Here is a 26,091-nt window from a genome sequence, read left to right on the forward strand (position 1 = left end):
ATCAACCTACTTCTTCTCCATGTGACAGCTAACTGTATCCTGTATAATTGTTTCTAGAAATTTCCTTACTGCTGAAGTTAAACCGATCTGTAGTTGCTGGTCTTATCCTTATACCTTTTTTGAACAAGGGTGTGGTGTTTGCAATTCTCCAGTGTTCTGGCAGTCACTGAATTTAGGGAGAATGGAAAGATTATGGCCACTGCCCTTACTTTCTCTTTAATATTATTGGAAGCATGTCATCCAGTCCTAGTACCTTTTCTAGTATGGTTCTTTGAAATGGGTGAGTCAATAGATCAAGAAACAGGAGGGTATTTATTGTATCATTAGGATCATTATAATGTTGGAGATTTGACTGGTCAATCCAGAGTAAATCAATTTGTGGAGAGCCACTTTAATGAGGCAAGAATAGAACTGGGCAGTGTAGAATGGAAAGAAAGGTTGGTGGGAAAAATTGTCACTAATCAGCAATGGGTTACCCACGAAAAGGACATGGTTGGGTACAGCCAAAGTATAAACAAATGCAGAGTTCACTGAATGACTTAGAAGGTAGAAATTAAGGTAAAGGAGAAAAAGCATGCTGAAAAGTGTCAATTAAAAAATACAATTGAGAACAAAGAGGAATACAGAATCATCAGAGAGGAGGTGAAAAAGTATATTAGAGAAGCAAAGGAATTATGAGAAAAGAATGGCAGCCAACATGAAGGGGCTTCCCAAAGTCTTCTATAGGCTCAGAAATAATAAGTGGTACAAGGAGTACCACTTATTGGGCAGCACGGTGGCTCAGTGCTTAGCACTGCTGCCTCACAGCGCCAGGGACCCAAGTTCGATTCCAGCCTCAGGCGACTGTGTGTGGAGTTTGCCTATTCTCCCCGTGTCTGCATAGGTTTCTGCCAGGTGCTCTGGTTTCCTCCCACAGTCCGTAGATGTGAAAGTTATGTGGATTGGCCGTGCTAAATTGCCCATTGTGTTCAGGGATGTGCAAACTAGGCTGGTTAGTCATGGGAAATGCAAGGTTACAGGGATAGGGGAGGGTGGGATGCTCTTTGGAGAGTCGGTGTGGACTCGTTGGGCCAAAAGGCCTATTTCCACATGTAGGGATCCGAATAGGGCAGATTGGGGACCAAAACAGAGATTTACACATGGATTCGGGAGGCATGAATGAAGTATTAAATGGATGCTTTGCATCTTTCTTTACGCATGAAGCAGATGCTACCCAGGCCATGGTGACTGAGGAGGAAGCTCTGTTGCTATAAAGGTTCAAAATTGATAAGGAAGTAGTGTTGACTAGAAAATAAGTGCAACAGGCCACTTGGCTCCTTGAGCCTGCTCCGCCATTCAATATGATCATTGTTAATTATCCAGTTCAGTACCCTCTTCCCCCTTTCTCCCCAGATCCTTTGCCAAAGAATGGTTTCTAAATTCTTAGAAACATTCAATGTTTTGGCCTCAACCACTTCTTGAACCACTTATTATTTCTGAGCCTATAGAAGACTTTGGGATGCCCCTTTATGTTGGCTGCCATTCTTTTCTCATAATTCCTCTTTGCTTCTCTAATACACTTTTTCACCTCCCCTCCTGAGCCTTCTGTATTCCTGTTGGTTCTCACTAGTATTTTCTACCTGACACGTCTCATAAGCATGCTCTTTCTCCTTTACCTTAATATCTATCTAAATCATTCAGTCAAATCTGGATTTGTTTATACCTTGACAGTACCCAACCACATCCTCTTTGAGGGTATCCCATTGCTTAGTTACGATTTACCCAACCTTTCTTTCCATTCTATGGTGCCCAGTTCCATTTTTACCTCAGTCAAGTGGCGCTCCACTAATTGATTTATCTTACTCTGGATTGACCATTGTCAATCTCCACCACTATTACGGTCCTTATGATACAATGAGTACTCTCCTAAATGTTCCAGCACTGTCACTTGATCTACTGGACCCACCCCATTTCCAAGAACCAGCTCTCTAACAGTGCATCTACTCTTGTTGGACTGGACATACGTTGCTGCAGGACATTCTCCTGAACACAATCTAAGAACACTTGTCCCGAACTGCTTCTTACACTAAAAGTATCCCAGTGTATATTTGGGTAATTAAAGTCCTATATTATAACTATAATGTTTGCATCACTCTGTAATTTCCCTGCAAATTTGTTTCTCTAAGCCCTTAGTTGCTGGTCTATAGCCTATGTGAAGCAACATAATTTTGCACCATTTTATATGTAGAATCTCCACAGCATGGAAACAGGCCATTCAAAGTAACAAGTCCACACCAACCCTCTGAAGACCATCCCACCAAGACCCATCCACCTACCCTACCCTTGTAACCCTGCATTTCCCATGGCTCACGCACCTAACCTACACATTCCTGAACACTATGGGTAATTTAGCATGGCCAATCCACCTGACTTGCACATCTTTGGACAGTGGGAGGAAACCGGAGCACCCGGCGGAAACCCATGCAGACATGGGGAGAACGTACAAACTCCACACAGTTGCTGGAGGCTGGAAACAAACCCGGGTCCTTGGTGCTGTGAGGTAGCAGTGCTAACCACTGAACCACCATGCCGCCATATTTGCTACTTAGCTCTAGCCAAATTGATTCTGTTTTTAAATGCTCCAAGATATCCTCTTTCTCCAGCACTGCAATGGTCTCCTTAAAATATATCTCTCACCTCCTCCTTTTCCTTCTCTGAATGCCTTGGAATTCTTAACACCCCCAGTTTTGCCTTTAAGCTAGGTCTTTGTTATTGCTCAACACCTGTAACTCCTCAGTCTTATTTACTATTCACACACATGCACAGTAACCATGATTTAGGCATTATTATTTTCACCCTGACTCTGAATTGGCCTCTTCACTTCCTAGCTCCTCTGCCACTGAAACCCTCATTCGACCATTTGTTACTTCTAGACTTGGCTATTCAAATGCTCTTCTATCCAGCTGCCCAGCATCCACAAATGCAAACTCCTCTCAGATTCTCCTCTTGGATCCTAATTGCTAAGTTCAGTTCATTAACGCCATGTACTTGGGAGCCTGCATTGTCTCCTGGTTCAATAATGTTTTAGTTTTTAAAGTCTCATTATTGATCTCAAACCCTTGTGTGGCTTTTCCCTCCAAATTTCTGTAACCTTCTGCAGCCATTCAAGATTTCCCTCCTGTTCTAAGTCTAACTTCTTGTGCTTCCCCACTTTAAGCATTTCACCATTGGTTGCTGTTTATCTGACACAGCCCTAATCTCGACAATTTCCTTCAAATGCTAATCCACATCTCTGCTTCTCCTTAAAAAGACTCCTTAAAACCTTACACCTTGGATAAAATTTTCAGACCTAATATCTCCTGTGTCATTCAGCGTCAAAATCTATTTAGTCATGCCATGAGGAAACAGCTTGAGACCGTTTACTCCAAAAAGGGTGTTTTTTCTGCCCTCCTACCCTCTTGTACCCATATCTGTCAATTCTCTCCCCCCCCCCCCCCCCCCCACTCCACTGTGTTCTCAAGGTGTACTTCTTTTTAGCTCAAGTTTGACTTGTTGTTCTTGTTGTATGATTCAGCTGTTGGATTAACTTACTGAGCAATTGGTGGAATTGCAGGGCAATTCAAGATCCCATTATAGTGCTTTATTGTTTTGAAATGTATGTGGCAGCAAACTGTTTACTGCCTATACTTGGCTGAAGTTGTTTTATGTAAGCATTTTTATGTTTTATAGAAGCATTGCTTTCCCACCCTGGTATGCACCATGATATGCATTTTTTGCCAATGTTTTTGTAAGCTAATGTGTTTCATATGCCTCTCATTACAGCGTCATTCTGAATAATTGGTGGTTTGTGGCTCATCTGACAGATCTATTGGATCATTGCAAACTTCTACAATCCCATAATCTTCAGTGAGTGTATATGCTTAATCAACTGGGTTATGTGCTGCACGCAGTCTGTCAATCTGAACCTGAATTTTGCCCAAAAGCCATGTATTCTATTACTGATACTTCTGAGCTGTGCTGTTGGCAGGAAGGCTGCTTAATGTTTCTCTATGTCTTCACTCACTGTGGTTAGTGTCCAACTTATCTGTGCAGTTTGGAAAAAGAATTAAAGGGAATAATGTTCTGAAACAGTAACGTGTGGAGATTTTAGTTTCTAATTTAAGAGGACATTTTGTCTGATTGACCCCAGTCCCACTGCTATGTGGTTTTGGGTTACATCACTGTTTTGAAGGATGAGGTTGCAACCCAAATCCCATCACTCCTTGTTACAAGAGAATCTCTGTGCTCAGATCCCATCACTGTGCATTACAGAGGTAGCGTTAATGGAAAGAAAACAATGAGAATAAATGGATCATTCTCAGGTTGGAATGCTGTGATTTATGGGGTACTGTAAGAATCAGGGCAGCTCAGATGTTAGCACTGCCGTCTCACAGTGCCGGGGATCCGGGTTCGATTCCACCCTTGGATGACTGTCACTGTGGAGTTTGCACATTCTCCCCACGACTGCATGTGTTTGCTCCCATATTCCAAAGATGTGCAGGTTAGGTAAATTGGCCATAATAAATTGCCCATAGAGTACAGGGTTGTGCAAGCTAGCCATGAGAAATGCAAGGTTACAGGGATAGGGTGTGAGGGAGGAGGGTGGGTCCGGTCGGGATGCTCTTTGGTAGGTCATTGTGGACTGAAGGGGCCGAATGACTTGCTTCCACACTGTAGGGATTCTATGAATCTGAGCATAGGTTAAGCTGTTCATAATCTGTATCGGTGATTTGCATGTTGAGACCAAAAATAATGTTTCCAAGTTTGTGGATGATACAAAAATAGTTGGAAATCTGAATTGTGAAGAGGATGCAAAGTGGCTTCAAGGGGATTTGGACAGAGTGAGGGAGTGAACAAGAACATTACAGATGGAATGTAATGTAGGAGACTGAAAGAACAGTATATTTTTTAAATGCTGAGACATTTCTCTTTTCTTTATTCTTTGATGTGATGTGGGTGTCACTGACAAGGCCAGTATTTGTTGCTAATTCTTAGCTAGCTTTTGAACTAAGCAGCTTCCTAGACAAGTTAAGAAAGAATGTCATTGTTGTGGGTCTGGTGCTTCACATAGGCCATATAGGTAAGATTGCCAAATTTCTGGCCATAAAGGGTACTAGTGAACCAGATGGATGTTTACAACAATCCATGATAATCTCATGGTGAGCATGACTGATACAAACTTTTAATTCCAAATTCATTAATTGGAATTCAGATTCCTACAGCTGCTCGATTTGAACCCTGTGCCCAGAGCATTTGCCTGTTTCTGTAGATTACTGCAGTGACTTCATTACCATTACACTATCATCTCCTCTGCAATGAAGTTGGGAAATGTAAATGTCAAAGGAGACCTTGGGTGTCTTTGTACGATTCACTGAAAGCTAACGTGCAGTTGCAGCAAGTGATTAGTAAGACTGACAAGAGATTTGAGCACAGGAGCAAAGAAATCTTGCTTTGATGTGAAATACTAGTGCAAGCACATCCACAGTATTAAATGCAGTTCTGGTCCTCCTGCCTAAAGAAAGTTATACTTGCCATGGAGGGAGGTTCACTGACTGATTCCTGGGATTGTGCGACTGTCCTATAAAGAGAGATTGAGGAGACTGGCTTGTATTTTCTGAAGTTTAGAAGGATGAGACTTAGAACTTAAAAAATTCTTACACTGCTTGACAGGGTTGATGCAGAAAGGCTGTTTTCCCCTATGGGAGGCAGGGTCTAGAACCATGTGGCACCTTCTCAGGATAAGGGGATTTGCACTCAAATGAGGAGGAATTGCTTTGCTCTGAGTAACTGAATTGCATGCCAAGTCTTGACATGCAAGATTGTCGTCAAATTTCACATGGTGGTTCAAGATTCTGGAGACTGTTATATGCTTATCTTGTGTTTTTTTCATTGACAGTTTTGGCTCAAACCTTCGTGAATTCCTCATTCTGGAATATGCCTCTGGGCTCTTCAACCACAATAGGTGAGTCATTCATGGGCTTTATTTTTGTGAACCAACACTATTTCTAAATTATGCAAGCTATAATCATGTGGCATGATGGAATAGTGGTTAGTGCTGCTGTCTCACAGTGCCAGGGACACTGTCTGTGTGGAATTTCCATATTCCCCTGTCTGCATAGGTTTCTGCCGGGTACTCTGGTTACCTCCCATATTCCAAAGATGTGCAGGTAAAGTGGATTGGACATGCTAAAATTACCCCATAGTGTTCAGGAATGTGCAGGCTCAGTGGATTAGCCCTGGTAAATGTGGGGTTATGGGGATTTGGTTGTGGTTGGGAGCTGGGATGCACTTCAGTGTTATGGTGCAGACTTGATGGGCCAATGATGTCTGTCTGCGCTGTAGGGATTCTGTGATTCCAAATACCTGTGTACTTTGCTTTAGGAGTTGGTGTAGAAATTTGTGTTGCTCTCCTTGAGTTAATATTGTATCTTTTCTGTTGAATAATTTCAGCCTCTGGCAACTCGCTGTAGATTATTTTGACCACTGTCCACAGTTTGGTCGCATTTACCTGGAACTTTATATTGAGCGTGTACCTCTGACCACTGAACGCAAGGCACTAAAGGTGTTGAGAATATGTGAGCAGCGACAGATGACGGAGCAAGGTAATAAGCTGGTATGGAGCGAAGATTTCTCAGTTTGCATTCATTTAACTAACAGTGATGAGTAAACAGGACTTGTTCATGTGAATTTTTGTGAATGTGTGAGATGTTAATGTAGAGAGATGGGGAGCTTTCACTCTTTGACACATTCTGTCTGATTGCTTCCAGATGATACAGGATACTTTTGGAAACAGATGCTTGTTCTCCTTTTGCTTAGTGGTTTCGTTAGCACTAGTACTCATTCTACACTCCCAATGTATTTTTTTAACTCCCATCCCATCAACAACCCCTTTTGACAACAACACTCAGTTGTCCCCGTTCTGCACTGTGCTCTGCAATTCTGTCATGCTGCTTGTTTCAACTTCACTCCATCCATTTACCCCCTAATGCACGCATACCCCAGAATGTGTTGCCTCATCATGTATTTTTCTAGACTTTGTTGTCCACTTTCCTGGACTCCTGGGTCATTTATGCTTCATTCATCATCACTACATTATTTGATAACTATTTCATTGCTCTTAATGGGATTCTGTTGTGTGAAATTAACTAATGGCCATGTTTCCTGCTTTACAGCAGCAGATATACCTTTCCTAAACAAAAAGTACTTAATTGACATTGCAGCGCTTTGGAATATCCTGTGGATGTATACAAAGTGTTCTGTTATTGCTCTTGTCTACGATGATAACTGACCCCAGAATCATGTTTGCTAGGTTTCTGAACTACATTGTAGTACCTCATCCATGGTCTATTAAAACAGTCAGTTAATTAATTCTCCCTTGGGGCCACTTGTGACTTGGAAAGGTATTCCCTAACATCTTCTCATGTACTGCACATAACATTTCAGATGTTAAATTGATTAATACACACCAGTTTGGAATAATCAAATGTTCACAAAAATGAATCCATCAAGTAATTTGCCACATAAAATATTGTTGTCACGTCTAGTTTGTAATAAAAACATTGTGACTTGTTGAATTTCTGAATCTGTGGAAGAAAAGCGACATGTAGGAGATAGCACCTTCTCTGACTGTCAGCAAACAAAAGCACAGGCAACCTGCTATGTTTATTATGCATCCATTACAGTTCACATAATACCAACAAAGATTACAACTTAATAATCTATATATAGAAAGGAAGTTAGTCATTTGCTGCTTATGTGGGAAAATAAAAAATAGAGACTCTTGTAGGGTATTTTGCCTTTCAAGCCTGCTCCACAATTTGAAAAGACAGGAATGATCTGTTGTTGCCTTAACTCCACATTCCTGCCTGCCTGCCCTCCATAACCTTTGACATTCTTGTTGTTCAAAAATCTGTGTAACTCAGCCTTAACTATGTTTAATAGTGAGATTCTGCTCCTCACTTGGGATGAAAATTCCGAAGAGTAGTGACACTCTAGGAGAAATTTCTCTTAATCCTGATCTTAAACGGGAGATCCCGTATTTTTAAGTAATGTTTTCTTGTTCAACGGTATTACCATCACTGAATCCCTTACTGTCAACAACCTGGGCTCGCCACTGATGTGAGACTGAACTGGACCAGCTATGCACAGAGTGGTGTCAGGAAGAAATCAGACACTAGGAATTATAGTAACTCACCTCCTCTCTCCCCATTGACTTTCCACCATCTATAAGGTACAAGTCAGGAATGCGATGGAATACTCTCCACTTGCGTGGATGAATGCGGCTCCAGCATGACTCAAAGCTTAACACAACCTGGGCAAAACAGCCTGCTTGATTGGCATCTCTTCCACAATATTCACTCCCTTCACCACTGAAGCACAGTGGCAGCAGTGTGTACAACTTCAAGTTGCACAGCAATAACTCACCAAGACTCCGATGACAGTACTTTGCAAACCCATGATCTCTACCATCTCGAAGGACAAAAGCAACCGATACACAGGAACACCTCCACCCGCAAGCTCCCCTCTAAGCAGCGCATCCTCCTGAATTGGAAATATAATGGTGTTCTGCACTGTCACAGGGTCAGAAGCTTGGAACTCCCTTTCTAACAGCGCTGTTGGGTGCACAAACACCCCGTGGACTTCAGCGCTTCAAGAAGAAATCTTACTGCCCTCTTCTCCAATGTAATTAGGGATGGGCAATAAATCCTGGCCACATCCAGTGATGCTGACATTATGTGGACAAATAAAAAGAAGAGGTACTACATCACTTTCTAGTTCTGTACAGCAATAACATTCCATTATATACCGTATTCCTTTATTCCTTATTTTTATGCTGGTGCTCATCTCCCAGTGAGGACATTAATCCCATTCCTGTTGAGGGGAAATGCAAAGGCTAATGTTATATTAGCTTTTTACATTTTTTTTTTTAACCTATCAGCCAGTTTTAAGTTTTCAATAGTTGAATCCCTTAATCTCTCATCTCTATTACAGTAACCAACTTTTCACCATTTAGAAACTATTGTGATCTTTTCTTGGCTCCAAAATTGATGACCTCTCAACTCCCATAGTGATCACTAAGCTACCACTCACTGAAACGAACATTTTTTTGCAAGCTTCAGCTTTCACCCACACTTCTTACAAATTGGCTTAACTTAGTGTTGTCAGTAAATTTAGACATAACTGCTCTCAATTCCTTCATCTAAATGGCTCAGTGGTTAGCATTGCTGCCTCACAGCGCCAGGGACCTGGGTTCGATTCCACCCCTGGGTGACTGTCTGTGTGGAGTTTGCACATTCTCCCCATGTCTGCGTGGGTTTCCTCCAGGTGCTCCAGTTTCCTCCCACAGTCCAAAGATGTGCAGGTTAGGTGGATTGGCCATGCTAAATTGCCCGTAGTGTTCAGGGATGTGTAGTTTAGGTGAGTTATAGGGGGATGGCTCTGAGTGGGATGCTCCAAGGGTCAGTGTGGACTTGTTGGGCCAAAGGGCCTGTTTCCACACTGTAGGGATTCTAAATCATTTGTAAATACAGTGAGTAGTTAAGACCCAGTACAAATTCATGGAATGCCACATCCTGTCAATTTGAGCACATTTCGTTATCCCCATTCTGCCTTTTACCTCCGTCAGGTCCAAAACCACACCAACACATTGCCTTTGTTTCACATGCAAGTATTTTCAAACTTGTTGTGTTATGTTTGTGTGTATATCTTCCTGCAGTGAGGAGCATCTGTAAGATCATGGCGATGAAAGCAATGCGCAACAACCGACTGGGATCAGCTCTTTCATGGAGTGTTCGAGCAAAAGATTCATTCTTTGCAACCCTCATCTCAGATAGGTTTGTAACAATTAACCCATCTGGTAGCAGTTTACCATTATCCCTTAACTGTGTTTTCAGTTTTGCCCCCTTTTGAAGGCAGCCAGTGGTGCCTGTGATCAGCTGATGCTCACCTCATAAATTAATGGCAGCAACCATTGGCAGACTGTTTGTTTGGTTTTGCCAAAGTATTGGCAAGTGTTTGATCAGGAAAACCATCACACAGCTGTATCTTGAGCTACTTAATATCCATGTGCATACAGTGCATCAGAATTTATTGAAGCTGATCAGGAATGATTGTCCTGGACAATCTTCCCCAGCAGCTAGTGTAGCATTGGGCCCAGTTGTAGCAAGTGAATATGAACACTGCTTTTACTAACAAGGACATTTGGAGGAAGCTCTGTTTTTGACCTTTATCTTGATAGTTAAGTTGCTATTTAGCTGGAGCCTGCCATTTCTGGTTGTAAATTTTTGGTTTCAGTGTAGAACCAATGTTGTGTAACAACCTAAAGGGAGGGTAAACTGGCCACCCTACTTTCTACACAAAGCAGGAGCAGGTGTAGGCTTCTTGGCCCTTTGAATCTGTCTTGCTGTTCAATAAGTTTGTGGCTGATCTGGTTCTGCTCTTAACTCCATTTTCCAGTCTGTCCCCTGTGATCTTTGATGACCTTAACAATCAAAAATCTATCTAACTCAGCCTTCAAAGCATTCAATGGCCGAGACTCCACTGTTCTTTTGAGAAAGAGAATTTCAGTCTAATGACTCGAAAAAATAAATTCTGTCCACTTTAGTCTTGATGAGAGAGAATCTGATTTTTAAATGCTGGCCTATAGTTTTACACCCCCAGTACAATGGAGTGAAAATGAGCAATTAGTCTTAAGAATTGAACTCCTCAGTGTTGAACCATGTGCTGTTGGATGAACCATTCAGTTAAGGAATGCTTGGGTCTGTGCTCACTCAGTGGATTTAGTAACCAATAGTTTACTTAAATGAATAGTCCATTCTGCTGGATGTGCACCGCACATTTAATAGCAATGTGACACTGGCACTTGATCCTTATTCTCCAACAGTAAATAGATCAAAAAATTAATTTTATCTATTTTGTATATTTTGGTGGTACTCCTAGTAAAGGAGTTGGTACTGAAGGATTGGAATTCTTAGAGACTCCAATCACTAGCGAACACCTCCAGGACCAGGTTGTCAGTCTGTCTTGAATCATTTCCAGTTGAATGTGGCAGATTGATATTTCCCATTTCCCGCATAAACTGCCCTGTGTCCCTTCATATTCTTCAGAAGTTTGGTTCTGTAGGCTGGTTCAGTAGGATTCCATTTCACTCTTGAATCTTGTTGAGAGAGAAAGTTTGTTTGCTGACTGGAGTGATTACTAACTATACAGTGTTAATAAAGACACTGGCTTGTTTTACAGGTTACTTCAGGATTACTCCGTTAAAGGAAGCTTTTCTGACTTTGACTTGATCAGCAACCTAGGATCCTCTATGCTGCTGAGTGACCGGCTGACCTTCCTTGGTAGGCAGACCTAATTCTCTAGTCTCCTGGCAAAACTAGTGCTCTTAGTGATGGAGGGTTAAATTTATTATGGGTTGTATTTGTGTTGCATGTCATATACTTGAAACAGGGGAAATTGCCTCAGACACAGATTTTGTATTCTCTAATTGAGTGCTGCATTGGAACTTGGCATGGGGAGAGGTTGGGACAGTGGAATAAGTTTGCAACTGATGTAGGGCTATGGGGAAGAGACTGGAATACTGGGATTAGTTCAGGATTGATATAGGGCAATGGGACGAGTGTGGCAGTGGGAACAGTTTAGGATTCCTTCTGTAAACAGCAAGCAGATCGGAACAAATGATCTCCTGTGCTGTACATCTCCACTTCCTCAGCTGTAAGCATACCAATCACATCCTTCAAATGGGATGATTCGGGTGATGAGAACATTGATGAGTAGGACGTTGTACTGGACAAGACTTGGTGGCAGCACTCTGGTTTTCCAAAGCTGTTCTGCACTTAATGCCTTCCGAGTCTCTCAGTTTGAAAGATCTGAACTAAATAATGGGCTAAGACAACTGAGGGATGACCTGTTTGATATCCTTCAGCAATTGAAGGGATTTGATAGGCTCGATTAGAGTGAAAACATTTTCACTTTTGGTGGATTCAAAACTCACAGCTATAAATGTAACACAGTTACTAGTAAACCAAAAAGGGTATTCAGAAACTTCTTTGCCCAGAGAGTGGTCTTAAGGTGGAACTCACTACCACAGGGAAGATAATTCTAGAGATACATTTAAGGGAAAGCTAAATAAAAGCATGAGAAAAAGGCTATCCTTATACATTGAAACAGAGAGGGATGGACGGAGGTCATGCAGATCGTAAGCATTGACATGGACCTATTGGTCAGTTTCTGTGCTGTATATTCCAGACAGTGTAATGTTCTGTGGTTTCCTGTTGACAGGGAAGTATTGTGAATTTCACAAGCTCTATGGGGAGATGCAATTTGCAAAAGCTGCTAACCTACTGCTTTCACTGATGACTGCCCGCATTGCTCCAAGATCTTTCTGGATGACACTACTCTTGGATGCTCTTCCCATGATGGAGCAGAAAGAGGTGTGTTTACTGCTCGATGTTAGATTGTTTTAGTTATTCTGTTAATTTTTCAGTATTTGACACGCATCAGTTGAGATGACATGGGATGCGCGTTTTCTCCTAACCATACTCTCAACCCCTTCATTGAGAGCCTGGATCTAATAGGAGATACAGAGAAAGCAAGGATAATGATGGTTGCTCAGTCCATATTTGCTTCTAGTTATGAACATAGAAATTAGGAGCAGAATTAGACCATTCAGCCCCTCGAGCCCACTCCACTATTCAGTAGGATTATGGTTGATCTGTTGTGTTTTGAATTCCACATTCCCGAATACCCCCAATAATTTTTCCTTCAGATGCCAAACAAGAATCTATCCACTTCCACTTAAAAGTATTCAATGACCCTCCTTCTCCCACCTTCTGAATGTTCCAAAGTTGCACACCCACTTAAGAGGCTGAGATTGAAAGGTGCCCTAGATGTGATTGGGTAAGAAGATGGGATTCTTTACAATTCTTATTCCACACTCTGGTTGATTCTTCATGTTGTCAGGGTAACAAATATTGCCTTGTCAGTGTCACCAAAACCTATAACCAACCTGCTCTGGTAGTGTTTAATGGGGACAGTGTAGAGGATGCTTTACTCTGTATTTAACATTTGTACTGTACTTGACACAAATGTAGAGCAGGCTTTACTCTGTATCCGAACTAGTGCTGTATCTGTTTTTGGGAGTGTTTGATGATGGTATAATTTATCCCTTTTCCAGTTTTAACATCCTTCATGTTCATAGAATCAATCATAGAATCCCTACAGTGTGGAAACAGGCCCTTTGGCCCAACAAGTCCACACTGACCCTCTGAAGAGCATCCCACCCAGTCCCACCCCTTCGTATACTTGTAACCCTGCATTTCTCATGTCTAATCCACCTAGCCTGCACATCCCTGACACCACGGGTCAATTTAGCATGACCAATCCACCTGACCTAATTTACACATCTTCGTCTCTGGGAGGAAACTGGAGCACATGGGGGAAACCCACGCAAACTTAGAAGAAAATGTGCAAATTCCAGATAGACAGTTGCCCAGGTCCCTGGCGCTGAGGCAGCAATGCTAACCACTGAGCACCATGCCACCCCTAGATATAAAGTTGCACCATGTTTTGATTTGTCTTGGTTGTTGCACTGAGCTTCGTGAGTATCATTGACTCAATCTGTTGTACTTCTGGTTTTCAGACTAGAAATTGCAACATTGTGAGCCTGTGCTAATGCAGGAGGAGTGATTGTTGGTTTTGTATTGTCGCACGCTGAGTCATGTAAACTGGCTGCTATGAATGAAAGTGTAGCATGATTAAATGTTATCTTGCTTCCTGAAAGAGATCAATGCATTTTGTACCCGTTTGCTCATTGTTTTGTTTTGTTTCTCTTGGTCAGGTGATCTTTTCTACAGAGCAGACGTATGCACTCATGCACTGTCTGGAGGATGTGACAGCTGATAATACTGAAAGTGAAAGAGAGATGAGAGCTTTGGGGGTAAGAGGCAACTCTACGCATGTATACTCTAACAGCTAACAACTCAGCAGCTAACACACCCTGGGAAATGTCAGTGAGTCATTACTGATAGAAACGTAGGAATAGGTGGAGGATAGTCAGCACCTCCAGACTTTTCTGCCTTTCAGTTAGATCAAGGCTAATTGTTATTACAATTCCATCTATCACCTTTGGTTCTGTAACCTTTAAAACTCTTGCCTAATAAAAATCTGTTATTTGAATCTTTTCAGTTGCATCTCTGACTCAACAATGTTTTGAAGAGAGTTCCAGATTTAAACTCTCCTGGATGTGAAGAATCACTTCCTAATATTGTCCCTGAATAACTTTGCTGTAGTTATTTTTATCAGCCTGTCTGAATATGTTATGATGCACCTCCTAAGGCAGGTGGGACTTGAACCCTAAGCTTCTGGCCCAGTGGTAGAGATGACCACTGCACCTCAAAGCTCTGCACTCTTCCACTAAAGGGAATAGTTTCTCTTGATTGAATTATGCTAAGAGCTCAATTAGATCACCCTTCAATATTTTATATTGAAGGCAATGCAAACTGCCTTTAATTTAATCCTCTAAACCTGGTGAATCGATGCTGCTCCGTGGCAAATATATCCCGTCTCAGATGTTGATATTTAAGTTAGACACTGGGCAGAGGAGGAGGAGATGATGCTGGAATGGGGTGGATAGTGGGGTGTTACGGGAGGGGCTGAGATTAATTCTGACCTGTTACTGTGACAGCTCAAACTTGTAATTTTGAGTTTTTGTTTTTCTCTGTTCCAGGGTGAGGATGAGGTGGAGACAACACAACTCGGCCTCCTCCGATTGGCTTTCACTCGGAATCTGGCAAAGGCCATTGTGCAAGAGGGAACGCATCAAGGATCCTGAAATTAGGCTGGAATTATAACCCGAGCATATGATCTGCTAGCCCAGTTTGATGCGTGGGCTCTCTGCGAGCCTGAGCTTGTAAATAAAGGTTGCATTTTTCCATGGTTTTGAATCCTGTGCAGAAATTCACAATTAAAATATTTTGTATCCAAAGGCATTGCTTGGTACTTGGTTGCTGTGACTAACTAGATGCTGAGTTGAAGCTTGAGAAGAGGAGCTACACATTTATAACCTTGTGTTTCTGTCAGTCTTACCCCCAGTTCTTGAAGGTGCTGACTTGTTGATGGTGAATGCCCAGGGTTGGGATTAGGGAAGTGGATTATATGACAGTCAGCCTCTCCTGACTTTGTTTTTATTTTGTGAGGGCTTGCAGCTACTTGGGTCTGTCATCAGTGACCCCATTGTGATCTAGCCTGAGTTTAATTAACTACAGCAACTGGAAGTTAAGTGAAAAAAATCTCTGGCTGTTAAACAGGTTGCTTTATTAAGTTGCAGGGGTCAATGCCAGCTTAGCTCTCCCTTGTCTGCTAGGCAGTAGGGAGTCTGTAGGCTCAACTGTATTGCTGCAGGCAATGGATGTGGTTCCATTTCCTTGGCACATCCAAGTTTGATGCAGGTTTCCCTCCTCCACGCTGTATGTTCCTTGCCGCCTGAATCTTTCCCGCTATTGCAGGACAGTGTGGGTTCTGTTCTGTCCCACATCGGAAACACATATCCTCTCCGTCTATGAGGGAACAAAAGTACACGGGAAATGGGCAGACTACATATGGCTCCTTCAAGTTCTTTTTTCGTCACAGTTGACAGTTTTCTGCCTCAACTACAGTTCACACAAACTCCCCAATATCCTTTAATTTCCTCAGACCTAAAATCTCTCCTTCCAGTCTTTGTTGCATTCAACGACGGAACATCTACAGGCATCTGGGGTGGTAAATTCCAAAGATTCTAAATCTTCAAGTGAAAAAAAGTTCTCATTTCTGTTTTAAATGGTTGATCCCTTCTCCTAAAACTGTTTTTCCCCTTGGTTGGGAATCTAGAAGACAATCTGTCTGCATCTATTCTATCAGAAACCTTCAGAAGCCTGTATGCTTCTAAACTTGAGAAGATAGACCCAATTCACTCAGCCTGTCAGCCCAGAGCTGAAACTGGTGGACCTCTGCTGCAAGTATATCTTTGCTTATTTTTATATATATTCACGGAATGTGGGCATCGTTGGCTAAATCAACATTTACTGTCAATACCCAATTGCCCTTGAGAATGTGATAGTGAACTGCTGCAGTCCATGAGACTGGCCATGTCCGCTGTTGCTGGAGAGTGTCAGGATTTTAACCAAATGTGTACATGATATTATGGTCTTGTCGAGACCCTTTGAAATTGTAGCAATATTTGTTTCTTATTCTTATATTCCAGTGAAGATAACATGTCATAAGGCTTGCTGTACCTCTGCTTTCCTGTACTTACTATACTACCAAAGTAAATAATCTATTATTCACCTGCATATGATATTCTACCTGCCAAATTGTTACTCAATCACAACCTGTTTATCACTCTTTGCAGCTGTTTGTATCCTTGTTATAGACTGCATTCCCTGAAGCCAGTTGCTGACTGCGTATTAACACTCCTGCAAAAATTTGATTGAAAGCTTGGATGACCCTAGCTTAAACATGTCTGTCTCAGTGTGACCCCACAGAAACAAGAGAATGCAGAATCTGTGCTCCCTGAGATGGAAAGGTCAATTTTTGACTTGCCATATACTGGAGGCTCCACAAGGATCCAAATTTTGGAGTACTAAGACAAAGAACCTGACCTGGTCCCTGGGTATGAAACCAGAGTATTCCCTTGCCCTCCTCCTGATCAGGCTGTACAAACTAGGGCAGTCTCTCAACGTTCCCATCACCAGATTGTGCAGGAGACTGGAATGATCTGAATCCTCTAGTGCCAGGCTGTGGATGAGTTCAGAGTAAACTAAATTATCTAATATGACTTTTCTACTCTGGTGTAATTGGCAAGAGACCAATCAGCCCTTATAATCCACTGTACTATTGGGTTATATTATGTCAGATCTGCATCTAAATTCCATCTATCTGCTTTGGTTCTATGATCCTAACTACCCTTAACACTAATTTAGGTTTTCATTTTTCACCCCTTTGATTGAAGGGTACTGGAAGACGAAGGCCAACATTCTATCAATTTGTAATTTTGTGTGCTTGATCTCTCTGCTCCTCCATAGTTTCTAAATTATCACCACTTATGAAGTAAAGTACTCTGATTTCTGACTTCAGTGTAAGGCATTTAGCCTCACAAGGCGCTTCCCTAGGGTGGGACCCCAAGGGTAAGAGTTTTGAGGCTGCAAAGGCCACCACTCAGCTCCCATCCACACTCTGCTATTTGCAACGAACTTGGAGCAACAGCTCTCTATTCTTTCATTTGTCACTTACAACAATAGTGAGCAGCTGAAGTGCAAGTACAGATCCTTGTGGGATACCAGGGGGCAAACCTTATCAATTTTTATCCTCTGTATCTATGACCTACCTGCCAACAAAGTGCTTGCCTATTTACTAACAGTCACGCTGTTGAATGCCTTTTGGAAGCCCGTGTAAATGATAGCAAACTTTCTGTTTTTGGGGGTGGAGAAAGGAAGAGTTAAGAAATCAAAGCTAAAATGAAACGACTTTATTTCAATCGTGCAAATAATAACACACCTTAAATATTTACAAATTACAGTTTTTAAATTCTGAGCAGAAACTGTGCTGGATATAGAGCGATATGTTCAGGAATAAAGTCTTTTGATTTTGAACAATAAATACATTATATAAAGCAGCAGCAACAACACATGACTGCACTGGAAGTCACATCTTAATTGACCAAATGCTGTGCAAAAATGGCAGCTTGTGCTGAGTGTTAGACTCTGGGCATTGGAGGGACTAGGGAAGAAGAGACTGAAGCAGAGTTGTTTGTATTAGTGCATGCTCTCTTCTTGAATGACAATTAACACTGGACAACACAAGCACTGAGAAAAGACAACTGAATATTGGAGACACTTAAGTCAGCGAAAGGCTGATCACAGCCAAACACTGACACCAGTGAGATATCCAGCTACCCAAATAGTTAAAGCATTCAGTGGAGAAAACGGAATGTACAGTGTCTCATTTGAGGAGGAAGATGATCAATTTCAACTGAGTTACAGCAAAAAGACCAGAAGGATTAATATGTCAGCTTTATAAAAGTGGTAAAAGGTTGCATTTAGATCAGCATGGAGGAATTGAGTGCTTCACAAATCAGTTGAGCTATGGAAAGCTGTGAAAATAGATCAGTCCCAAAGCTGCAGTGGTTTGAGGATGTCCTACTCCACAGGGGCTTGACTCTCAGTTTCCAACTATGCAGTTGACCGGGTCACTTCTGCAGCCCCTCAGCAGGATGCACTCTTAGGTGAAGATGCCCCAGGTACTAATCTGATAATTAATCATACTACTAGATGTTTGTACTCAGCTGAGCAAGGGAATAAAGGGCTTTTCAGATACTTGGGGCTCATTAACAGACTGCAATGGTGAATAAACTACAGGCAGTTCATAGTTATTCAGGTGAAGCCACTGGGATACCAGGAAGGAAAAACAGGATGGAATTTTAACAGAATGGAGGGTAGAAATTGGGTGAGAGATTTTCCCTATTGATGGGGAGGGACAGTGTAAATAACAAGTGGTTTGAACAGAAGTTTTAAGTTGACAGACTCCTGTCGCAATCATTGCCATCACCTGCTGTATCATCGTTGTGAATGATAGAGAACATTGATACAACCTCAGACCTCTATACCAAGTTCAGTGCCATAGCAGCTCTAATGGCTCTTGTTTCTCCGTATTAATAAGGTTTGTTCCTAGACTGTGGTCTTCTCCAGCAGGGACGATGAATTCAGGTAGGATGAATGCTTTGGGAACACCATTAAGTGTGAGGGTGACTCTGACCACCTGAGCAGAAATTATTCTCCATCCTGCATATTGTTTCAATGAAGTTAAATGGAAGCTTGAGATTAATACTCCATCTTTTCATTAGACACTTAAGCTTTCCAGACACAACACTAAGTACAACAATTTCAGATTATGACCCATTTGTTTCACAAGCAACTTAGTGATAATTCAGCTTTTTCTTTACTTGATCCATTACCATCTCTTTTGGTCTTGCAGTATCGTCCCTTTAGACATTTAGTCTTTCCTGCTTTTGACCCTCTCATAGACTGTGTTCCTTTTATTCTTTCCTCCCTTCTTCCTATTTCTTTGCTTTTGTAACTTGTTTAAAATCTGTTATTTCATATTATGTCCAGCTCTCATACAATATCATCAAGCTGAAGCATTTGTTTCCCTTGCCACAGATGCTGAGTCTTCCCAGCATTTAAAAATTTTATTTCACTGTCCCGCGAGTGCTGCTTTTCCTCAGGAGTGTCCCAAGGCAGCGATTATCACAGCAGAGTCCAACACCGGTCCTCCATTTGGTGTCTGGACATTCACATTTCCAGCCAGGGTCACTGAATGGCGATCAAGAGCAGGAACCTAGGTTGCTTGGAGAATTCCAATGAGGAAGCCTTGATGTTTAGGAAACTCAGCCAGAGTGAGGATCTAACATGAGCTGCAATTTCAACCAGTCGCTTAATGAAGTTTCTAGCTGATCACTGCAACATTAATTGACCCTTTCGTAATAGTAATAGAAGCCTCTGATAAGGAGCAGATTTGGAGTGATTTTGAGTACAAGTGTGTAAAGTTCAGCTGTGCAACAAAACAGCAAAGTCAAATGCCAGATTCCAAGCCCTGCCTGCTACAGACATGGACCACAGACCCAGGTTACAATTTGTTCCTTCATCAGTTCCAGATGCAATCAGATGGCACAGTGCTTCAGTTAGGCGATCCAAGTGCTTCAAGCATATGGAGGTGTTTGGCGTATTTGAAACTATGAGCGATAGTGAAGGGTCAAAGACATCCCCATTTTTCAGCTGGGGGGAACTGGTCCACCTCACCCATCTCTGAGCACAACTGCTGTCCCATTGTAAAAGTTAGCTTGTATCTCAGTTTGACGTTCTCCTACAAATACAAACACACAAGAGAAGCCTAGGAGGAAGTCACCCACTCAAAGTTTGTCATTCTCATGCACAGCAAAATATATCAGCACCTGGGGTAATAAAGAATCAAAGAAGGCAGGGACAGTTGAGGGAGGATTATGGAGAAGATAGAAATGCCACCTGGGAAGGGAGCAAGTTAAGGGGCAAGAGAGGTTTCTGGAGACTAGAGAGAAAGCAGGAATATGGAATTGAGAGAGGATCAAACATGTTAGTGAAACAGGTACAAAGGGCCTACTCTGTTTTCTGTTTCTTGAGAGCTGGAGGAGGCTAGAGAGAGAGAACAGCTAGAAAGAAAGGAGCTAGAGAGAAGGAGGGTAAACAGCCCAGATGCAATAGAGAGCACGCAGAGGGGAAAAGGGTTGGCTCAAACTCATGCACACAAGCATGCGCACATACACGAGAATAAACCAGTACGTGTGTAAATACATGTGCTGATTTGACTAAATGCCTTACCTTCAGAGGATTTGCCAGTAACATAACCTGGGTAATAGAAGCTGGAGGCAGGATAGGATTGAATGGAGCAAGATCTGTTCCCGATGGAGGTTGCAGCTTCACTTTCATTGTCTGTGAATGAACAGAGAACACAGTCAATGCTCATGTTGTGAATTCCAATTTAATCTCAGGGCCTCCAACATATCTGGTGATAAATTTGTTTCCCAGGGAGCTTCGGAGACCCTTGTGGATGTGGGTTCCTAGTATTTCCCACCCAGCCTAACTAGATGATATCAACCAGTCTTGACACTCCAACTTAGGATTCATCCAAACCCCAGGCTTACAAATTCTAATGTATCAAACAAGTTTATGAGACACAAAAGGTTAAATAGCACTGGAATAAGAGCCTTGTCCAAGTTAAACGTCAGAATGACACTACTTAGTTTCCTTGAAATCTTTGTGCTTTCGCTTGAAGTTACATAAATTTAAAAGACTACTCCATGCTGGTCTTTACACTCCACGAGCCACCTTCCAACCCCCTCTTCATCTCATCCTAATGTCTAGGGGAAAGAGAGAGATTGGGGGGAGGGAGGAGAGAGAGACACAGATGGGAAGACAGAGTGAATGATAAGAGGGGAACAGAAAGACAGGAGATTGCTGAATGGAAATTAGATGCTCTTTTTTCTAAGATGGTGATGCTCAAAGGCACATTATTGGCTGTGAAGCTTTGGGTTGTTCCGAGTGTGGTAAAGTCCTAGTGTAAATGCACATTGTGCTTATTAATGATCCAAGACTGTTTTGGCTCCCACCTTGGGTACAGCAGCCTGCAGAAGCACATTGGTGATGGGCAGGGATGAGGTGCTGATCATGGAGATGACAATCACAAGCACATCCAATCTCGCAGGAGGACAGTCCTTCGCAAAGTGCAGGAGGATCCGGAAACCATTCTTGTCATACGCAGTCACAGGGTGGACATTACCTACAATGAGAACATATGCTACAGTCAGACAATCATACTGCACAGGAGGACATTCAGCCCATCCTCCCTCTATTGGCTCCTTGAAAGAACTAACTAACTAATCCCTCAGCCTGCGACTTTCCTGTATTCCTGCAAGTGCTTCCCCTTTAAGTACTTATACACTTCTCTACTGAAAGTTACTCTTGAATATGCTTCCAAGTAGCCTTTCAGGCAGCACATTTCAGAATACAACAACTCACTGTGTAAAAGAATCATTCCTCACATCACCTCTCAATGTCCGATGGTTAGTGTCTGAACCTTTCATAGCTTGTCACCTGTCAACCTGGACTTTACAAATGCCATTAGGCTGTTCAGCCTCAGAAGACATTATACTCAAACTTGACTTTGCAGACAGAGGGGCCCGCGTAGTGGTCAAGAGCATAAATCCTATTTGAAATTTCCTCTTCCCTGTGCAACATTAAGGTGAAAGACTCCTGACTGAGATGGATGATCAGTAAAGTCCAACTTGGGCAAAGTTGTGTGTATAGAAATCTATAATTGTTTTTAAGATTTTTTTAAATAAAAGGACTTTTGAGAGGTTGTATTAATTCTGAAGGGAATCAGTTATAATTTTCCTGAATAACAAGAAATACCAGTTCAAAATGTCTGGTGATGCTTGACCTGGAAACAGTTTCAACAACAAGGAACTTAAGGCTGGAAGCCATGTAGTTGGCAGACACAAAGAAAAACTGGAGACAAAAGGCAATCAGCATACAGATGCGGACACAAAAGCTCTGCAGCAGGATACAGTTCTCACACTCCTGGTGTGCTTAAACTCCTGAGAAATCTGAAAAAAAGTCAGTCAGCTATCTGTGCAACAGTAAAGTATAGAGTTCCAGAAGCTCTTGAGCACAATGTACAGAAGAGCTAAAAGGGACTGAAGACTAAAAGCAGTGTGAATAGTTCAGCTACTGTGGAAGAACAGAGTTTATATTAGAAGAATAAGATTGAGAGTTTAAAAACTGACATGATCTGAATGAGAGACATAGGTGTGTGCCTTGTCACTATCAATCATGTCTGGGAACTGTGGATAGAACAAGTGCCAATATATGAGACTTAAAGCCTGAATCTATTGAGGGAGAAAGCAAGAAATCCTCTTCTGTACCTGAGGCAGAGTTGGAAAGAATGTGAGATTGCATAGCGTGCCACATTTGTTCGGGGAATGAAATGGATGCTTGTGATTGAATGTGACACACATTTGTTGGATTGACTATTTGAAGTGAAATTAACCTTTTAGATGAAGTATTATTTCCCTGTTAATTCATGTGTAATTTGCATAGGTTCAGATTTGTATTAAAGAAAGAGCAATCTTGCTGGGTTTTTTGTTTTGGGGGCGGGTCATTCAGTAAATCTAGTTTTCTTTGTTTTTGGATTCTCCATGGAGCTAGTAGCCAGGGGTTTATCGTACAAATCTATCCCAATTTAGTATCCAAATGCCTCTCGAGCATAAGCCACAGGATTGATGCTGCGAATGTATTTCATATTTACAGTAGGGAACCACTCCTCTGAGATTGCTGCCAAGGTATTTGACAAGATAGTGTAGGAGTTTTACTTTGTATCCAATCCCTACTGAAACTGGCCTGTACAGAGGGCATTACGCTGTATCTAACTTGTACTGTGCTTGCTCTAGGAGAATTTGATGATGACAGTATAAAGAGAACTTTACTCTGTACCTAACCCTATTCTGTAAATGCCAGGGGAGTGGCTTGATGACACAATAAGTTGTCTGAAAGACAAAAAATTCCACTTCTGAGAAGAATCACAAAAACAAGAAAAAAAAGAGATGAAATTGGTTCCAATTTTATTCTTGAGCAATGCTTTTTCTGACTGGCTATCCTGTTTTGCTGATTCTTGCACCACTCCCCAAGTTTACTCTGAGCTGGATGTGTATAAGACCATTCAACAACTTTTAGCTCCCTACACACTGAAATAAACAAGCTTCACATAACAGTGAACTCAAGTGGGGCCTGGCATGGAGAGTGGAATTTCAAACTCCAACGTCAAAATCATAAGTACCTGGACAGACTGGGAGTGTGAATCTGTGACAGGAGACGTGAGAATGGGAGAGAGGAAATCTCCAGTTTTCTAATTTGTTCATTACACAGACGTTTTCAAGGGAACATGATTCTATTCCCAATCCATTTTACACAGATCTTTAAAGATACTCACTTGGTTTAATTGTCTCCAGAGGAACTGTCACGTTGCTCAGTGACATTTCTGGAAAAGCACTTCGGAGAGGACTGGATGGCTGAGGGGAGAGAGAGCGGAACAGGGGACTGCTGGGGGCCGCAGAGGGTGTACTGTACCCACTGCCTGCTGGTGCCCCAGGGACAATCCCCGCCATACCAGAAGCACTAGAGTCAGAAATGAAAACAAGGTTATTTACTTTTTAAAAACAGCCTACATTCTAGCCTTTGCCATAATTTTCTCCCAAATTACTGCCTTATCCAGACAGGATAATAAAGGCAAATTAGATCAGGAGAATTTAATAATGATAAATGAAATTTAACCTTATTCCCCACAATCTCTCCCTCCAACCCTCCCTTTCTCCATTCAACTCCTCTGCTATCCATCCCCTGCCATTCCAAACCCTTCCCTTTTCCTCTGCCAACTCCTGCCCCTTCATAATCCTATTCATCACCTCTCTATTTCCTCTCACTTGTCACTTTCCCCCACCTCACAGACAAATACTGTCCCTCACAAAGGATGAAAGTAATGAAAAATACTGATTTACCTTTTGACCTCCTCTAGAACCTTCTGACCAAGCATATCCAGCTCCTGCATACTGCTGCTGAATGTCGTTTGGGAACAGGAGCTGGAATGGAGCAAAGCACCTGGAATCCGGGGCTCCAGTGGTGGCATCGGAAACACGGAGACTGGGTTAGACTGAGGGACAATGGTGGCAGCGTTCATAAGCAAAGGAACTGCTGCTGCACGTGGAGCTTGAGATACCCCAGAGAACGGCAGGAGGCACTGAGCTGGAGACTGGTTTAATGTTCGAGGTACAGACTGCAGCAGAGGAGTGATGGAGGAAACTGGTCCATCAGCAGCTGGCGGCCCTGCAAAGGGGTTGAGGGCAGAGGGTTCAACCTGGAACAGAAAACCCTGTTAATGGAAACAGCATCTGGTGACAGCTATAAAACATTAATCAGAGCCACACACTGACCCTGAAGGAGGCTACAGCAGAATGTCCCAGAGTCAAGTGGTGAGGGCAGGCAGAGAGAAGGGGGACAGAGCAAGGTGGTGGATGGGGAAAGGCCATGCTGCACGTGGAGGATTTGAAGACAGCAGGCAGTAGCATGAGGGACAAGACAAGGCAAATTAAAAATCCAGGGGTAGGTAAGGATCAAGTGAATTGTTCTACCTGAAAGTTGTTCCACAGAGACTCTCCAGAGTCTTTGTCAATCTCAGAACTTGATGGAGGGTCATTCAGTCCTGAACAGGAACAGATAGAATTTATCCCGCGTTTGAATTATGACACTGCTTAATGTAGAATTGACTAAACACTCTTGTCCACTAACCACACCCATCCATAATTAACAAGGGGCACTAGCAGACAGCCACATGGTTGAATTTCTGCGATTCTCCACCATGCCCTGCAGTTAGTGCCTGATGAAGCCTGTGATCTAGACTGACTGTGTGTCATTCTGGGGTCAATGAAGCATCTCTGACTGATGCCCTGGCACTCACTGGGGACTATCAAGTCTCAGGATGCCCAGACTGGGGCAGAAATTGGCAAAACATTACGGAGAAGCAACTGCATGGTGCAATGAGTTAGACGTTCAGTTTTGGCAAACAGGGCAATTTACACACAGTTGTGCCCGTCCTCTTTTTATGGCTGCAATCTGGTAGCCTTGTCCCAGTTGCCAATGGCAAGAGGCCAAGAGCTCAGAGTTTTTCCAAGTTTCGGGCTGTAACACAATGTTGCCCAGGACGAAGGGCCAGGTACTAATACTGGTTGCACAACATGGAAACTGTTCCACCTTCATAGATATTAACATACGGGGCAGAGCCATGTGGCTGGACCAAAGTCAAATTAACTTTATTGGACACTCCTTAGTTATTCCTGACCAAACCAGGATTCCACCTGAACACTGCCATTTAAAAACCCTCCTGATATCATAACAGGACTGCTAAGATCTTGGTTTAACCCAGCTTCCAAGGTTAGAAGAATACTGGATTATAACAGGTTGAGGATTACTGACAGGCTGCAGGCTGCACAGATGTTGCACATTACCCAGTGAAAGCAGCTCCACATCCAGCAGTCCAACAGAACTGGGAGGTTGCTTGGCCACGTTTGACAGGCTGGCAGTTCGGGAGCCAGGATCATTGGAGGCTTGTGGTGGAGGTGGAATAATGGGGAATACTGGCGAGATGGTGGGGTAAGCCTTTTCCGAGGGAACATCCAGTCCAGCCAGATCGATTAGGGTCTCCGTGTTAGTGGCTCCACTATTCACTGCAAGACATGAACACATGGTCAGCTGATCAAATCCAAGCACAGCAGATAACTCCCTTGCATTTTAAATGGCCATTTTAAAATTAATTTGTGCCCCTGCACACACCTTCCATAGCTCGAGGCCCTGTAATTGGAGGCAAACTGAGATAAGAAACTTGTTTTGTGATAACAACGTGGAAACAGTTGTTATCCCAAGGCAGGACTGTAAAATTTCAGTTCAGCACTGAATGATAACT

General features: G+C 42.5%; 2 protein-coding genes across 6 annotated transcripts in view; one reads left to right on the forward strand and one right to left on the reverse strand.

Annotated features, from left to right (window-relative positions):
• Positions 1 to 15,001, forward strand: part of nup85 (nucleoporin 85) — a 47,300-nt gene extending 32,299 nt beyond the window's left edge. For all 5 annotated transcript variants that reach the window (XM_048610876.1, XM_048610873.1, XM_020517751.2 and 2 more), the window contains 8 exons: positions 3,802 to 3,885; positions 5,915 to 5,980; positions 6,469 to 6,620; positions 9,734 to 9,851; positions 11,257 to 11,357; positions 12,298 to 12,449; positions 13,856 to 13,954; positions 14,744 to 15,001. In XM_048610876.1, coding sequence (XP_048466833.1) covers positions 3,802 to 3,885; positions 5,915 to 5,980; positions 6,469 to 6,620; positions 9,734 to 9,851; positions 11,257 to 11,357; positions 12,298 to 12,449; positions 13,856 to 13,954; positions 14,744 to 14,848 — 877 coding nt within the window. In that variant the 3' untranslated portion in view covers positions 14,849 to 15,001. The remainder of the gene's footprint in view (positions 1 to 3,801; positions 3,886 to 5,914; positions 5,981 to 6,468; positions 6,621 to 9,733; positions 9,852 to 11,256; positions 11,358 to 12,297; positions 12,450 to 13,855; positions 13,955 to 14,743) is intronic.
• Positions 15,002 to 17,503: 2,502 nt separating this feature from the next.
• Positions 17,504 to 26,091, reverse strand: part of gga3b (golgi associated, gamma adaptin ear containing, ARF binding protein 3b) — a 28,234-nt gene continuing 19,646 nt past the window's right edge. The window contains exons 11-17 of the mRNA XM_048610822.1: positions 25,637 to 25,855; positions 24,764 to 24,834; positions 24,134 to 24,489; positions 23,569 to 23,753; positions 21,191 to 21,360; positions 20,403 to 20,513; positions 17,504 to 19,911 (exon numbers count right to left, since the gene is read on the reverse strand). Coding sequence (XP_048466779.1) covers positions 19,801 to 19,911; positions 20,403 to 20,513; positions 21,191 to 21,360; positions 23,569 to 23,753; positions 24,134 to 24,489; positions 24,764 to 24,834; positions 25,637 to 25,855 — 1,223 coding nt within the window. The 3' untranslated portion in view covers positions 17,504 to 19,800. The remainder of the gene's footprint in view (positions 19,912 to 20,402; positions 20,514 to 21,190; positions 21,361 to 23,568; positions 23,754 to 24,133; positions 24,490 to 24,763; positions 24,835 to 25,636; positions 25,856 to 26,091) is intronic.

Source organism: Rhincodon typus, chromosome 23 (genome assembly GCF_021869965.1).
Source record: "Rhincodon typus isolate 14 chromosome 23, sRhiTyp1.1, whole genome shotgun sequence".
Lineage (NCBI taxonomy): Eukaryota > Metazoa > Chordata > Chondrichthyes > Orectolobiformes > Rhincodontidae > Rhincodon > Rhincodon typus.